Source organism: Ruditapes philippinarum, unplaced genomic scaffold, assembly GCF_026571515.1.
Source record: "Ruditapes philippinarum isolate M1 unplaced genomic scaffold, ASM2657151v2 ctg1483_1_1_1_1, whole genome shotgun sequence".
Classification (NCBI taxonomy): domain Eukaryota; kingdom Metazoa; phylum Mollusca; class Bivalvia; order Venerida; family Veneridae; genus Ruditapes; species Ruditapes philippinarum.
The window spans coordinates 135694-153435 of record NW_026856964.1 but is presented as its reverse complement, the minus strand read 5'-3'; the positions used below and the strand labels follow the sequence as shown (position 1 = coordinate 153435).

The following is a 17742-nucleotide window of genomic DNA, read 5'->3' as shown; positions in this document are numbered from 1 at the left end:
ACTATATGATATAATATGACCCCTCAAATAATATATAGAACAGCGGTTCCAACGGATTTGTTTATTACCTTATTTTAAGGACTCTCTAATACAGTTTTCAGGCAAAATAAAAAAAAAAGATTCATAGTACTCATTCAAACTTTATACGATTTTAAGATAGTAAGATAAAAGAATTATTGTGAACGAACATGATCGAGCGTCGACCTTCTCAATTTTGACTTAAATGCCCTTGAATTCGATTATTGGCACGTGTAAGAACAAATAACTAAGATGTGATCGACACCTCGATGTTTTGGCTAAAATTTTCTTGAAATAACCATAGATCGTACAAAGTGTAAAATTCTGTTCTGACAGTTACTATAAGGGAGACAACTTTGGTTTTTTTATTCATATCTTACAGCAGTCTCCTACGCAGTGATCTCTCCTTATCAGTTACACAGAGATAAATGGTACACTAATAAATCACGATTACAATCATTTGATCCTAATTGTATTTTGATTGCTTTATGATAACTAAAATAGTTTGTATTAGACTAAATTTTTAATACAGTCATGTAGTACATAAACAAAATGTAAAACATTTGCTTTAATGCAAAGAAACGGTCCTGTTTTTGGGATAAACTTGTGTAATAGTATTACAAGTCCAAGAATTATCGGATTAAAATAAGTCTTAATTTGAGGATCAAAATCAATATTTTAATCAACTGTTAAATGCTCATATCTTGTAAAGTATTGCAGAATTGATATATTATGAATATGCATTTTCAAGTCCTCTCCTATCAAGCCAAAGTTTGATATTAAATCTATGAAGATATTGTTTAGAGAATGTTTGAGTTTTTAATTTTGATCCTGATCTTGATCCTGAAATCATATTGAACATGGATTTACCTTTAAATTGTTGATCAGTGTTTCTGCTTCGGCTGAAAAAAAAAACGCGACCTTGCTAGGGAACGTGTTCTAAGCACTGACACTTCTAGTTCCACCACAAGTGATTTTAAAGTTTTCAATAAACGTGGTCTTCATTTTATTCATGTAAACACTCGAAGTCTTTTACCAAAACTACATGAAATTAATTCTGTAGCTCGTAGATCTAGAGCCGCATGTATTTGTGTTTCCGAAACATGGTTAGATGACTCAGTTCCAGATTCTTAAGTTAACATCGACAACTATTGTATTCAGCGCAGGGATCGAAACAGACAAGGGGTGGCGTTTGTATTTATATCAGGAAGGATTTATCCTACAACACACGTGATGATCTCAAGCATGAAGAATTAGAAGCTACATGGATTGATATACTTTTACCAAAATCAAAACCTATCTTATGTGGTGTTATTTATAGACCTCCTGTGCAACTAAACTTTTATACAATTTTAGACTCTTTATGCTCGTCAAGTAGTGACTTTTTACAATGTGAATCTATAATTTTAGGAGATTTTAATACAGATGTGTCTAAAGTTAAGTCTTATCCTCTTTTGCAATGTTTTAAGTCATTTATTAATATGTTTCATTACAAACAATTGATCTCAGAACCTACTAGAGTTAGTATTACAAGTGCAACTATTATTGACTTGATATTGGTGTCTGATAATGATAAAATTACTCAGTCAGGTGTAATTCATACTTCATTTAGTGATCATAGCTTAATATTTTGTACAAGAAAAGTCAGTAAAATTCCTCTTTATTTTCATAACAATGTCACTTTAAGATCTTTGAAAAATTATAACAAAGATAACTTTCAAGCTAGTCTTCTAGATACTGACTGATCTCCTGTTTTGCTAAGTGATAATGTAAATGATGCCTGGAATATATTTAAACAGTTACTTTTATCTGTGATAGACAATATAGCACCTGTGAAACAGACCAGAATTAAACAGAGAACAGAACCATGGATTGACTCAGACATTCTTAGTGTAATTAATGAAAGGGATAAAGCTTTTAATAAATATAAATGTGATAGAAACTGTGATAATTATGATTCATTTAAGACTCTCAAGAACAAAGTTCAGTATCTTGTTGCCAAAGCAAAAAAGGAATATTTTACTAATACACTGGATGAGAACAAAAATGACTCAACCTCTTTATGGAAGACTGTTAAAAATCTTGGTTTGCCTTCCAAGAAGGGTTCATCTTCAACCAGTTCAAATATTTGTTTAAATATTGATGATAATGTGTGTTTTGAAAAGAAACCTATTGCTGAATCATTTAACAAAATTTTATACAACAGTTGCATGTAAACTTGTTGAAAAGTTGCCAGAAAGTATGCATAAATTTGGTACGAATTTTGTTAATACTTTTTATGCAAACAAGGGTGTTTTTGCAAACAGTTTTTCTTTTTCCATTGTTTCTGAAAGTAAAGTTCTTAAATACTTAACTTCATTAGGTGTCAAAAAAGCTACTGGCTTAGATGGTATACCCTCACGTTTTATCAGAGATGGATCCCCAGTTATTGCTAGTCCATTAGCTCATATCATAAACTTATCCCTTATACAAGGTCAAGTCCCTGATGATCTTAAATCTGCAAGAGTTGTTCCCCTCTATAAAAAGAACGACAAATTGTCTGTTGGTAATTACCGGCCTGTGTCCATTTTAAATGTTGTATCTAAAATCCTTGAAAAGGTGGTTTATGACCAGGTTGAAGCTTATTTTAAGGATAAAGATCTGCTGTATAAATTTCAATCAGGTTTCAGGAGTGGCTTCTCTACTGATACTTGTCTGATTCACCTTACAGACTTTATCAGGTATGAAAATGATAAAGGTAATGTTGTTGGTATGGTGCTGCTGGATTTGCAGAAAGCGTTTGACACAGTCGACCATTCCATTCTTTTAATGAAACTGCAAGCATCAGGTCTTAGTATTGACGTCCTAAATTGGTTCAAATCATATTTATCAGATAGACAGCAGCTTGTAGATGTCTCTGGTACTTATTCTTCCAATTCCAAAATAACATGTGGTGTTCCTCAGGGCTCAATCCTTGGACCCCTTCTCTTTTTAATTTATGTAAATGATATGTCAGCTGTGGTCAAAAATAAATTGCTTTTGTATGCTGATGATTCTGGTATCCTTGTATCTGGTAAAAGTTTGTCTGTTGTTGAAAAGGCATTGACAGATGATATGGAATTGGTCAGCCAATGGTTAGTGGACAATAAGTTATCATTGCATTTGGGTAAAACCGAGTCAATTTTATTTGGGTCCAGGCAAAAACTTAGGTCACAATCTAACCTGCATATAACCTGTTCTGGTACATCCATTGAATCAACTTCATCTATCAAGTATCTTGGGATTACTATAGACCAAAATCTGTCATTTTGCGCCATGGCCGAGTCTGTTCTTAAGAAGGCCAACTCTCGGTTAAAATTTCTTTACCGCAAGAAAGAGTTTCTTACTCAGCATACCAAGAAACTTCTGGTTATGTCTCTTATTCAGTGTCACTATGATTACGCATGCTATGTTTGGTATAATAGCTTGACACAGTCTTTAAAAAATAAGTTACAAACTTGTCAAAACAAAATAATGAGATTTGTACTTGACTTGGACTCTAGAACCCACATTGACCCATCCCACTTTAAGTCCCTTAACTGGTTACCGGTCCACAAAAGAGTTGAACAGATAATGTTGTGTCATGTTTTTAAGATAAGAAATGGCCTATCTCCGGATTACATGTCTGAATACTTTATTTCACAAGATTCCATTCATAATTATAGTACAAGACTTAGTCAAAAGGGTGGATATTGTCTACGTAAGGTCAAAGGCCAGGGTTCTAAATCATTTGCTTTCTCTGGTATTAAATTATGGAATGATTTACCTGTAAAGTTAACGGAGATCAACAGGTTACAAAGTTTTAAGGTTGCCATCAAATGTCATCTTATGAACAGTATTTAAATTTTTTTTAAACATTTTTTTACATATTTCGACTCAGGATTTTTAATTGTCTTCTATTTATCTTATTACAATTTTAGTAATGTGTTTTAAATCCTAGCTGTAAACAGGAGTATTATTAACTCAAGATTTGACTGTGATATACATTTTTATGATTTATTAGTATTTTTAAACATGATCATATTAAGGTTTGCCTCTCTATGTCATGCCGCCAATACAAAGGACCACAATGGAAATAAGAGCTTTTTTGCCCTTTTTTGTGTTATCCTTGGTTTTGGTGAGCATGTCATAGTTTTACTCGTATGTGATATAGTATTTAATAATGCTCATTATTTTATCCTATGTTATATTGTCAACTATGTATATGCTTCCTTTGCCGAAATAAATCTATCTATAAGCTAGCCCTAATTAGACTGACTGGGAAATGTTTACTTCATCATTAAATCATACCCTCCTTTTTATACTCGATATTTTTATTGTTGTTGTTTTTTTTGGAACTTCTTATTTAAAGAATAGAGTTGTATAAAAAAATCATTATGGGGCAATCCCAACTCTTTGTACAAAAGTATATATTGACACATATATATTTCTTATTTGTTCGCTACTATTATTGTAGTAGAAAACTTTAGTTTTATGTATCTGGCGTTTGACACGATTGCAAAACAGTTAAGCTATTTAAGAAAGAATGCGAACAATCTGGAAACAAAGTGATCCCTCATAAGCACAACAAAATTACATGAAAATTGCAGACTCGGTTTGATTGAGTCTGTACATGAGGGATAATGAATACAATAATGAATACGTGCAACATCCCTCACGCCCCTAGCACCGGCTTGAGCGGTACTCAATTCTCAACACTTAATAGTGCTGGCATCAGTGATCCCGAAGGACCAGAAAAATATAACAACACTGAAGTGAAGTACTTTAAGGTAAACCAACTTATGTATATACTTAAGTTATGTCAAACAATCACAACGCATGAATATTAGATCACGTTTTCATATGTAATGTCTGTAATATCTCTTACCACAACTGATTGTTATGCTGTAAAAACATGTATATATAGCTCGTAAAATTATTATATAATCATGTGGCGGTAAATTATTTGCACTTTTAATGGAGTGCAACTGCAATGCATCAGCACTAGTACATTACCTACATATTAAATGCACAAATTCTTGTCATACAATACAAAAACAAGACAAACTTACACCATATATCACTTAAAAGATTAATTAAACTTTCTGTACAAAAATTCTTATACCATTTAGCAATTATGGTAACATTAAGATGTCTTTTTTAAGAAACGCTTCAACCACATCTGATGTTTAATACACCATCGATAAAATAAATCAGCATGACTTAAAATGATTTAAATTATAATTTTATAACAAAAAATCATTGTTGGATCAAATTTGATCAATTTAGCCAAGTTTTCTTTTCTCGAGTCAAAAAAAACCTATATCACATCACTATTTTACTCAATCAAGTCTCGTTTTTTTTCAGGTCCGAAAACCCTGTTAAATCCTTATTGTACTCCGTCTAGCCTCTTTTACATTTTCCGAGTCCAAATATCCATATCATTTCTATATTATACTCAAATAAAAAGGTTCTGTCTAGACCTAAAAACTGATGAATGAAATAAAGAATTCTTTATACATTGTTGAATACAATACTGATTTTCCTGGACTCTTACACAACTACAAAACCTATATTGGACTAGGCTGGTGCCTAGATATAGATTTTTTGGATACTGAAAGTAACAACAGGGCTTTATGGGGTACGATATGCATTAGATGTTAACTATTATGAGACTGGACTTGACAACGAGGCTTAACCAAATAATGATTTATATTAAAACATCACGTGTTTGAAACGTAATATTGAAAATCTGACAGTTGATATGTTTCAATTTATTCAAGATGCTAGACAAAATCAATTATTCTTGGCATATACCATTAAATCAACCATAATCTATGAGCCTGTACTTAAATGATCTGCACACCAAAGGTATTCACCAGTGCTGTTCACTCGTTCTTACTTTGATTATTTTGGGTAATCCTTTTTTAAAACCTTATTTATTACATCTAAGCAGAAAAGTATCAACTTGAATACTCAAATACTCACAAACAACGATATTTACTGAAAGATATTTCATTTGGAATTAACTGAATCTGTAATCCAGTAAATTAACGTTTACATTAGATTATACTCCTATCAGTTTATTTCTTAGTCTCAGGAGGGCGTCGAAACTGGCCACAAATTCAAAAAAATGACATACTAATTCAAAATATATTTACCTCATAAAATATCATGATTGTTTCATGACAAACTTAAAAATCAATAGGATTTACGAGATGAAAACAAAAATTTACTGTAAGGCATTATCAACTTATAGGTGATCATGGTCATGATCATGAAGAAGATGTAATTTGTTTTTCAAATATACTTGTTTCTAAAGTTTAAATGATTATTAATCATACGTATATGATTATATAGGTTTTCATTATCGATGTTTCGAGGTCAAAATATTTAGGTAAAATAGACTTGAAATAAAATGTAGTTGTAGCCGTCACGCAAGTTTATTATGGTAAATGTTATTTCTAACTTACGTGTTACAAGTCATTTAAACAGAAAAGAAAATGCACTGAGATGATATTAAATGCATTTTACAGCAACCCCATCTTACTTAAAATGTGGTTCAAAAGTAATCGAGTAAACGGCTGACAGAACAGAATATTTTTCGAGAAAATATGTAATTCAAAAGGGTGTTTTTTGTATAGTTTTTGTCTATGACTTTAAAGAGAGTCGTTTTGAAATGTGAATAAAAGTCATCCTCTTTTTATCAATTTATGATTAGAATGTTGCAATATTTTTGTGAAAGCTGATTATTCTATAATGGAATGTGTGTAATAAAAAAAAGAAATAATGTCAATATTATTTAGTATCTAGAAATATCATGTATGGATGGTTTTTTGGAAAGTGTGAGATACATGATCCAATAATACGTGTTTTACGTTGTATATCATATAATAAAATGTTCTCAAAAACAAAATAGCATTATTCATAATATAAAAACTAAATCACTAAGAACTTTATCAACAATTGTTGTTTTTTTTTTTTTTTTATTTTCAAGCATAAAATTATAAATAAAATCCAAAATGATAATTTCTTTTGCTTTTTACAATATTAAAGTACTTCCGGAAAAAAATTGTCAATTGTAGACCAACCCACTTTAAAGATTTTCAAACTTCAAAATTAAACAGAATAATATGTCATGCGCAATGAGTGTTTGTTAACGCTTTGCATCATTTTAGAATTCTTGTTTAAATTGTTTATTTCTTTGCCAGTCTCTTTTTTCGTTATTTTTTATAAAAGTTACATTGGATAATAAAGGATACTTTATACAGTCAAGTTATTTTTATTCAAACATTTAAAAAACTGGATATATTAGTATATTTGAGAATTTATGTGGCAATATAGATTTCGAATTTAAATTTTTATTCTTTATTAAAGACTGGCGTAATAACTTGTTGGGCTGTGAAACGAATCGTTACAATAATAAATTCATGTGTATGTGTTACAAAAAGCTTGGAATTGTAATTTCATTGTTAAAATGAACAGCATTATGAACAAGGTATTTAAAATTTTATTATAATAGCAGAGAGGTCTGGTACTTTAGTATTTGAATTCATTTTGGAATATATTGAAACAAAATGTAGTCTTGCAAGTGAAATCAAATGTAAAAAAGAACAAGATACTTTAAACTGAATATCTATGTTGAACAATGTCAAAGCTAAAACAACATGGAAAAGGGAAACAATCTGAACCGTACGTTCCCGCCGCCCCCACCACTCCTTTCTTTCTTTGTTATTTCTATGTGAGGGTTTCAAAATTATAGATTTATAACCTTCGAAAATAGAATTATTACGTGATAATAAAACATTCAATTTATTATCTATTTTAGAAAGATTTTTTTTTCAAATGCGTCATCGGCTTTGTCTAAATAAACACATATTCATATATGTAAAATTATGTATTCTATAACGGATTTTTATTGTTGTTCATATTATTGTTTGTTTTTTTTTTATTTGGCTTGTATTTTCATAAAACAATCTTTTTTTCTTTCTTATATGCCTTTCATTTATAGTTTATATTGCTAAGAAATATCTTGATTATCAAATGTATCCACATATCATGGTTACAAATTAATTGTAAGACAGTTTTTTAAACGCAGTAATTTTTGTAGGTAAGAGTTAGTTAATTATAAAATACGTAATGAAAATGTTTTTCCTAATGAAAGCTTTAAATTGCAAAATTACCATATGAAATACCTCAAATTAATAATAATAATAATGATAATAATAATTGTAATGTATAATAATAATAATAATAATAATTAAAAAAATAATAATCATAGTAATTTATAATAATAATAATAATAATAATTATAAAAATAATGATAATAATAATAATTATAATAAAAAATGATAATAATAGCAGTAATTTATAAAAGTAAAAATAATAATAATAATAATAATAATAATTATAATAATAAAAATAAAAATAAAAATAATAATAATAATAATAATTATAATAATAATAATAAAAATTATTATAATAAAAATAATAAAAAAATTATTATAATAATAATAATAATAATTACAACAATAATAATTTACAATGATAATTACAATAATAATTATTTATAATAATAAAAATAATAGTTATTTATAATAATAAAATAATAATAATAATAATAATAATAATAATAATAATGATAATAGTAATAACGATAATAATAATAATAATAATGATAATAATTATAAAAATAAAAAATATGATAATGATTTATATTAATGATAATAATAATAATAAACAATAATAATAATAATGATGATAATAATAATGATAATAATAATAATCTATAATAATAATAATAATAATAATAATAATAATAATAATAATAATAATAAAAATAATAATAATAATAGCAAAAAAAAAAAATAAAAAATATTAAACACAATGGTGATGATGATAAACAGAGTGGTATTTGCATCATAAACACCGTTAATACAAAAATGTTGCGCTGGAAATGATGCTTTATCAGACCAAAATATTTCTGATTAATTGTGTAATTGTTGACTTTTAACGATTTAGTATTCTATACACAATCAAATCTAGTATTCTGATGTCCTTTTTTGCCATTCAATAATATAATTAATATTTATCCGATGAGTATTATAGATGATTTTTATGATGTTTCTAAATTTAAAAGTTCACAATTTTCATGTTTAAATGTTAATATCTGCTTAAGCCGGTATATTTTATTAAATAGCATTTTTTGTCATACCAAACTCATTGATGAGACAAACCCGTTATAATGAAGAACAGGTATGCGAAGTCCGTTTAGTGGTCTCATTAGCGAGGTTTTACTGTACTTGCAAAAGTTTAATGTTTGTTCACAATTTCCAGCTTCCGAAACCGGGCCAATTCCGAGTGTCTATACGAAAACATGTCCGGGTCTTGTTGATGAGCGGAGCTGTAAATACGTTAACAAGAAGAGTAGAAGAAACGATAAAATCGTATGAGGTTGTAAATTTTTCGAAATTATAAAGATAGCTAATACTCAGTAGATAATAAAAGGAGCAGAGTAATTACACATATTTTGTCGACTATATGAGAGATGTTTAATAAGCCAGTCATAGTTTTGATGTATTTTATATCTGTTTGCACAGCATAACATGTAAATTAATTAAAATAATCAAACGTGATCAGAAATAGTGGACTCTAATATTATATGATTGTGTCATGCTAGCTGGAAATGCAATTGACGGATTTTAATGAACGTAACGTACATTTTCATTATCAAGATTATCTGAAACATTACAGTATTGACACACAGTATATATAATCATACTTTAATAAACATTTTAACTTCCGCTACAGGTAGTTTGCAGTTCTGTGAGTGTTAGGAATAATGAAGAAATGCAAGATGAAATCAACAAATTTCAGCCAGATATTGTCATTTGTCCATTTCTTAAAGCAAGAATCCCGGAATCAATTTATAAACAAAAGCCATGTCTGATCCTTCATCCTGGAATAGCGGGAGATCGTGGAGCTAGTTCTATAGATTGGGCGATTTTAGAAGGCAAACATGAATGGGGAGTTACTGTAGTAGAGGCATCAGATGTTTTTGATGGCGGTCATATATGGAGTACAGATACATTTAGGGTTCCTAAAGGAAGCACTAAATCGTCTTTGTATAACGGCAGTATTGCTGATTCTGCAGTCAGGTGCATTCTAGACTCTTTGTCTCGATATTGTCAGGGGATAGCACCAACTCCTCAATATTCTTGTCCTGAAATCACCGGAACCTTTCGTAGAAATATGAAACATGACGACCGTCGTATAGATTGGGAGGAATCAGCGGAAAAGATTTCAGCAAAAATACGCATGTCAGATACATCACCAGGAGCAATTGGTAGATTTAGACAACTTGGTGGGGAAAATGTATACCGTCTGTTTGATGCACATATTGAAACAGGAAGAGAAAGCGAATTATTAAAGAATTTGATAACCGCGGCTCAGCCAGGGCAGTTTATAGGACAAAGACAGAATGCAATGTTGGTTAAAGCTGGGGACGACAACGCTTTATGGATCGGACAAATGAAAAAAGTAAACATTAAAAACCTTTTTTCCCAATAAAAATTATGTATGTGCATGTACAAACATATTGATGACAATTTGAGATAAAATGGAAAAAAGTACCAAAAAAAAAAAAAAATAATAAAAAATAAAAAAAATAAATAAATAACATAAAGACGGAAACTTTCTATAAACTGATCATTTTATTTACATAATTAAGTTTGGGTTAGTTAAGTATTGATTAGAAGATAAATAATTACCTAGTTGTCTGCTGAAGTCGATAAAATGTAAACAATGTAATTAGTAATAGAAAGAGCACCGAAACACGAGGCTATCTTATTTGTACGAGGGGGCATAGCCCCCTAGTATTAATCAGATTGCCTAGTGTTTTGGTGTTCTTTCTCTTTTGTATCATAGTCAAACATAAAAGCACGTTCCCTGTTGTCAAAATATGAAACCCCGGCAAAAATGAACCAATGAACGAACATCTGAATATGACATTTCTGTCGCTTTCCCTTTCTCTGCCGTCACAATATCGTCGCCTTATTCTAAAAATGTCCTAACTCCATTTTTACCAAAAATGAGATAACTGCACATTTATTTTAGTATTAGTTTGTTCTATCTCCAAAACAAAAATTGTGAAGATTTACGTCATACTTTTGTAGATATAGCGTCTGTATTTTGTTCTATGTCCAATGGAAAGCTTTTTGTTAGCCTTTTTACGTCGTATCTCCAACACATGTAACACTTTTAGACTAATCTTTCGTGCCAGCCAATCAAGTTGAAAAATATATGTCATGTGACCTGAAGGGGCCTGACAATATAATTGTTCTAACTCCAGTGATAACAACAACAATCGTATCTAAATCAGCCAGCTATTTAGGAAAGTAACAGTTAAAAAATGATTTCTGAAGCATGTAAGTAATATATTTTAGCTTCTATACGTTTTATAACTGAATTTATATTTTGTATTAGTATTTGTTTCATAGTATTATCATTATTTTATATATATTTCTCAAAGTTTCACAATCACATAGTTTCGGATAACTATATTCGGATATTCGTATGAACTATTTTGAACTATTTGGAGTATCGAGCATTGTTGTTGTTTAATTGTTAATGATAATATTTTGTCCATTTCAGGTCAGACTTACTTACATTATCAGACGTTGTCCTTACAAGAAATTATTGTCTCTTAGAACTTGTGACTGCAGTTAGCCAGAACTTCCACAAAACTATTGGAATTTTATTATCAACAACATCAAGTCTGTGGGGGAAGTTTTGAACTTGCCATCAGTTTCAGATAAATCATTGTTTCAAGTCTTTAAAATATTCACAAAATAAATAGATATTTAACATTCCAATGGGTCGGAATACCACTGTCTTGTCAAAACATAGATTTTAAGTTTGCATTGCGAGTTTCAGTGTTCTCCGGGTCATCAATGATTATATTTATTAGATAATAGCAGAATTCTTTTAAAGCACAATACGGCATGATCTAAAATGTTGCCGGCTCGGTTTGATTAGCCTGTTCATGGATTGTTCCAGTATCTACGTTGTGCGACAAAAACCAATATGGGAGATTGCAAAATTCACTGGATGTTAAATCTTTGAAACGACGATTTTTGCAATCTTGAAGATTGTTAAGAAACTTGAGCAGATATTTTTTCATTACGTTGATATTAAACCACAAACAATTTACTTGAAACTTGAATGCATGTTCGTATTGACTTTAATTGTGTGAATTAAAAAGAATTTATTGGTAACATTTTAACATTGATACATTGATTTCAGAAACGATCGCAATGTAAACTATGTATATATAACTCTATTGAATCAGAATACCACTTCCTTTTATGTTGTCAAAAATTTATACTGTTTATAAGAACCAAATATTTAGGAAAAACATTTCATTGCTTACCTTTACTAAAATGTTCGACTATATTGTCCACTAATAACAAAAAAGCTTTTATTCTTAAATTTGTGAACTCACTATTTTTCTAATGCATTAAAGTTGAGGGCAACAGTCTCTTGAAGATGTAACTCTTTTCTTAATTGTTTCAATTCTTGTACTCTTTTTGTTATATTATTGTATGATGTAATATTTGTTAACTATTTAACTTTTTTGGCCATATTTTTCATGATACTCTGTTAATGGGCCAAAGGTAATGTTTATTTGCCGATTTGCCAATAAAATGAAATGAAATGAAATGGTAATAATAATTTATATCTGTATCATTTAAAATCACAATATTTAGAGATGTTACAATCATTTCATTTTTCATAATGGTTTCAAAATATGTTCATTTTTTTAGCAAGTTCATGCATTTAAAAATTTTGTAAATGTTTGTTTTTCTTTTTTATTGCACACTTTTTATATTGTTATTATCGAGAAAGGCCCACTTGGATTCACGTGGAATGAATTTACACTTTGACCATAGTTTTTTACGAAGATAAAATGATTCAGTGTCAGCGGTTCAACCACTCTGGCTAAAAATGTTCTTTAGAATGTAAAATCTACTAATATTCTATAGTTTAAATTATTTACTCTTAAAAATGCTAAATCAAAAAAGATTACAATTTTAGACCTTACTTTGTCATATCTCCGCAAACCTTTTTAGAGTAATTTTTTAATCTAAAAATAAACATTTTTGGTCTATCTCCAAATTTTTTTTTTTAATTTTTACAATTACTGCAAAATTATAAAGGTATATAACAAATTGCTTTATCACATGTTGACATCTATAATACCAATCCAGAAGTCCAACACTGTTAGGAGTTATTAAAATTAAAGTTACAACTCTTGAACCTTTAACCCCTTTTTCCCAAAAAAGAGAAATTGTATATACCCATTTTAGAATAGGGCGACATAAATGTAAACCCCAGCAAAAATGAGCCCAATCAATGGGCATGTTCTGGAGTGCGGGTAACTAATTACCCCATCCAGTTAATGCACTGTGCAGTTATATATGTATACAATTAACCCTGACACCATTTTCAACAAGAAAGGTCTCCAAAACTATGATACAATATGTTTTGGAGGTTTACCCAATTAAAAGTGATCTAGATATTACATGATATAGCATACTCTTATACCATCCTTCATCATGTAGCGAATTTATACTGAAACTTTTAAACTAATATTTTTTCAGGCATCGAAGACTAACACTATCAAATTGCCGTCAATGAAAATACTTCACGAGGCGAACAGAGAAATCTATTTACCCGAGATTAATGAGCCATGTGCTTATGATGATATTCAAGTGGTACACGACGGGCCAATTTGTTATGTACACTTTGACTTTTATAATGGAGCTATGGATAAACACCAGGCTGCGAGACTTGTTCAATCATTACAGCTAATTGACGAGATGCCTGATGTTAAAGTTGTTGTACTTATGGGTGGCGAGAGATTCTCTTCCACAGGTACATGTTTCACTTGTTAATGTGCCACATAACGAACTCGGTTGTATGCAACAATGTACGTCTACGATAATACAGAAGCGTACACGTACTTGTTTGAGTGCCACATTGCCACTTTGACCACATACACTTAAATACATATATGTAAACTGTTCCCTTAAAACTCAATTATTTCACTTTATACTATAATAACGTTCTGAAATTTTTGATTCATTTTCTAGTGTACCTTACACCTATTGAAGAGTAAATTTGACACTTGAAATTGTTAACTTTTGATGCTTTAAAGTGTCATTTTAACATGTTTACATGTACCTGATTTCTTTTACTTACATTTATGTACCAATTACACTTTAACTGTATCGCTAAAAACTTAAAAAAACGTTTGTGACAGAAAAAAATAATCTCTTTTTGTATACTTAATTCTTTCAACATCTAGGTTGTTTCATGTTTTTAACCGATGCATGTTTATCAAAACATTTTGTTTTATTTAAGCTAAAATATGCTCACGCGTGATAATTGCCATTTTGTTTAATTCTATAAGTATTTGAGATAAATCAGTAAACAAAGTTATTAAAGTACATACATTTGATACATATGGATTTACTACGTGAGAAATCTGTGTTCAGTTGAGATCAAACGATATTATGAAAACGAGTTAGATTGCAATTAAGATTTAAAATATGTACAAACAGTTAAAATTACAGCAATGAACATAGGCCCATGCTAAAAAGTTTAAGTTCTGGAAATAACTTCACAAACTTCAAATGAGCTTAACCAACCATTTATCAACTTGTTGATTATCATAAAACATTAAATTTTGATTAATGTAGATCTCATACACGTACAAGGTTGTCATAATTTGCAATTATTATCTATATGTATAAAGGAGTTTGATATTTTCAAAATATTTTTTTTTAATTACTAGTAATGAGAGAGCACAGAACAAATTCTTAGATATGTTTACTTTTCGATCATTGTTCAGAAAAACAAAAACCCTCCTAAATCGAGGAATACTTGTCAGCCAATACACGATATGAAAAAGGCACGAATGTTAACCTTCCTGACTGTATTAGAACATTTTTTGTAAATAAAGCCTAAGGAGTGTAAAATAAAGAATAAAACTTATATAGATCTTTTGCGTGATCGTGTCGATACTAAACATTTATCTCAAATTATGCAGGAAAGGCATCAAAGGACATGTATCAAGTATCTAAAGTGAAATTAAATTACATCTTAAATTGAAACCGTCCAAGATTTAAAATTATCCATAAACGCCGCGCGTTCTAGCGTAATTTCGTTTTTTTTTCTTTGGAAGACTATAAATAGGACCTTATTTTCTTGTACAAATCTGTTCTAGATTCCTACTAAATACGATGAAAGTACGATAACATAAGGATTATAATACTTACAGGAATCCATCTGTGTGTTATTGAGCACAGCATGTACAAGCAGGCGGAAGCATGGATCAACATAAACAAAATCAATGATGTCATAAGCACCACGGTAAAAATGCATAACAAAGCAACTGTTGCAGTCTTACAAGGAAACGCTGCTGCAGGGGGCGCAATGTTTGCACTAGCTTGTGACGTCACAGTTGCTCATCCGGTAATGGAAAAAAATCGTTATGTTATTTATCTTTTTTACGGTGTCTACCTTAAAGATATATATTTCAATGAAATTCGATACATTTTAAACTTCCTGAAATTAAAGTCTTGCAATACTTTTCATCTACAATAAAAGGGGAAAAGTTTCATTCCGCAAAATCTGATTATATTTCCTGACGTTATGAAAGTGTTTAATTGTTTCCCTTTTTCTCGATAAATATAATCACTACATATGTATAGGGAGATTGAACCATTATGAGGAACAACTCAACCATTCTTTTTTTATGTACGCAAAATCCTTTCAAAATTTATAAAACTGTCTGATAGTTGGTAGCTAGATTTGAAAAGATATATCTTTCTGCTTCTGATACAAATGATACAGAAGGTATTCAAAGTTATAGTAGGCACCTTTTAATTCTTTTTGTCATATTTTAAATCTACCTCAATATTTTCAGGGTGTTTTTCTTACTCCGTCGTACAAATCGATGAATCTTTTCGGCTCGGAATATTGGACATATTTCCTTCCAGCACGCATTGGTCATACAGCTGCCAGGGAACTTGTTCGTGAGACAACACCGATATCTGCAATGACTGCTCACAATTTGGGTTTAGTTGATCACGTAATATCAAAGTATGTGTACATGTTTTTTTGAGCTGTTTATATATGCATTGCATTTGCTTTAAGAGTTAAGGAAATTGTGTTCTCTGATTGGATTTCTTTACAAATAATGCAAAGTAGAATATATGTTCACGGATAGGCCTGCAAGCCTAATTCGTTTAGAACATTATGTTTGTCCGAAACATTCAAAGGTTGTACTGTGTGCAATCAAAATAATATTTCACTGAACCAAATCATTACGCATATACCTTTAAGAATATTTAATAATAACCAAAGGATAAAGAACTACTAGATTTGTAAGTTTCTTATTATACATCAATTAAACCGTGAGTTTTGTATAACGAAATCAACCCAAATTGTATCATTTTATAATTGTAAAAGCGTATTTAAAATATCAAAATCATTATGTATTTTACTAATAGTATATTTATTATATTAGCGGAAAAGAAAAGTTTAAACAAGATGTTCCAGAATTAATTAAAACTCTTTATAAGGATGGACAATTTGACGACATTATATCACAGAAGAAGAGACAGAGGAACGCCAGCTGGATAAAATTAATCGATAAACACCGCCATTACGAGCTCTCAAAAATGAAGGAGAACTTCAAGTCAAGAGAATTTCTAACATCATTACACAATTTTGTGTATAAAATTCAGGAATAATAACAAAGTTCAAAGTAGGTCAGCTTTAACTGACCTGTCACCGCAGGTTAATCAGGACCAATACTTTCTGTCACTGTCAAACATTTGTTACGCTGTATTATTTTCATTTGCTTCTTTCCGAGATTCTTTTATAAAAGAATTATCTATTTAACTAAAAGAAAAGAATTATCAGGCCGCTGGCTTTTTGCAGCTGACATGCCATTAGTATAAACCTAATCTTTATGATTGGCCGAATCGATAATTTCTTAATTCATGAAATACATTTTAATTGGTTGATTTAATAATTTCTTCTTTTAAAGTGTGTATTTCCATTGGGTAACTGTTGAACTCATTTTAGATAACGATTTATGTTTTAATGAAAAAATATATAAATATAGTCAGACAGTATACATGCAATGTTGCCGCAGTTTTCTACGGTGAGTTTAAATGCACATATATAGATGTTATTTTAACCAGTTGGAATTGTGAAAGGCACATTATGCCTCCTAAACATTTTTTTTACCTCTTTCGAAAGGGCAAACATGAATTTTATAATGTTTAGATAATAGTTTTAAAGAATGTTAGATACCTGTTACCTGAGGAAAGTTGCGAACAAATGTAAAATAATTTGTTATAAAGGTAGCAAAATGTAAACATAGTAGTATTTTGACTTCCAGACAAAAAAAAAAAACAAACAAATTTACTATAACCGTACTAATTGCCATAAAAGCAACAAATGAAATGTTTCATGTAATAGGCCAAGAGAAAATTTGTGCATATTATGACAGTACGTGAAAATTACAACGCTATTTAGAAGTAAAAATAAAAGCATTTCTTAGGAATAATGGGCCTTTAATAAAAAATAAAAATAAAAAACAGAAAAATGAACTTCGTGTGTTTGTGCTTATGTTATATAACTATAGGATTT

The 17742-nt window shown here is 29.8% G+C and overlaps 1 protein-coding gene across 1 annotated transcript; it reads left to right on the top strand.

The window, feature by feature from the left end:
• The first annotated feature begins 9281 nt into the window (after window positions 1–9281).
• Window positions 9282–16835, top strand: LOC132748294 (hydrogenase maturation factor HoxX-like). Its single transcript, XM_060737864.1, has 6 exons — window positions 9282–9468; window positions 9826–10554; window positions 13677–13950; window positions 15359–15552; window positions 16007–16182; window positions 16610–16835. The coding sequence occupies exons 1-6, from the start codon at window positions 9331–9333 to the stop codon at window positions 16833–16835; spliced, it is 1737 nt and encodes a 578-aa protein (XP_060593847.1). The 5' UTR covers window positions 9282–9330.
• The last annotated feature ends 907 nt before the right edge of the window (window positions 16836–17742 follow it).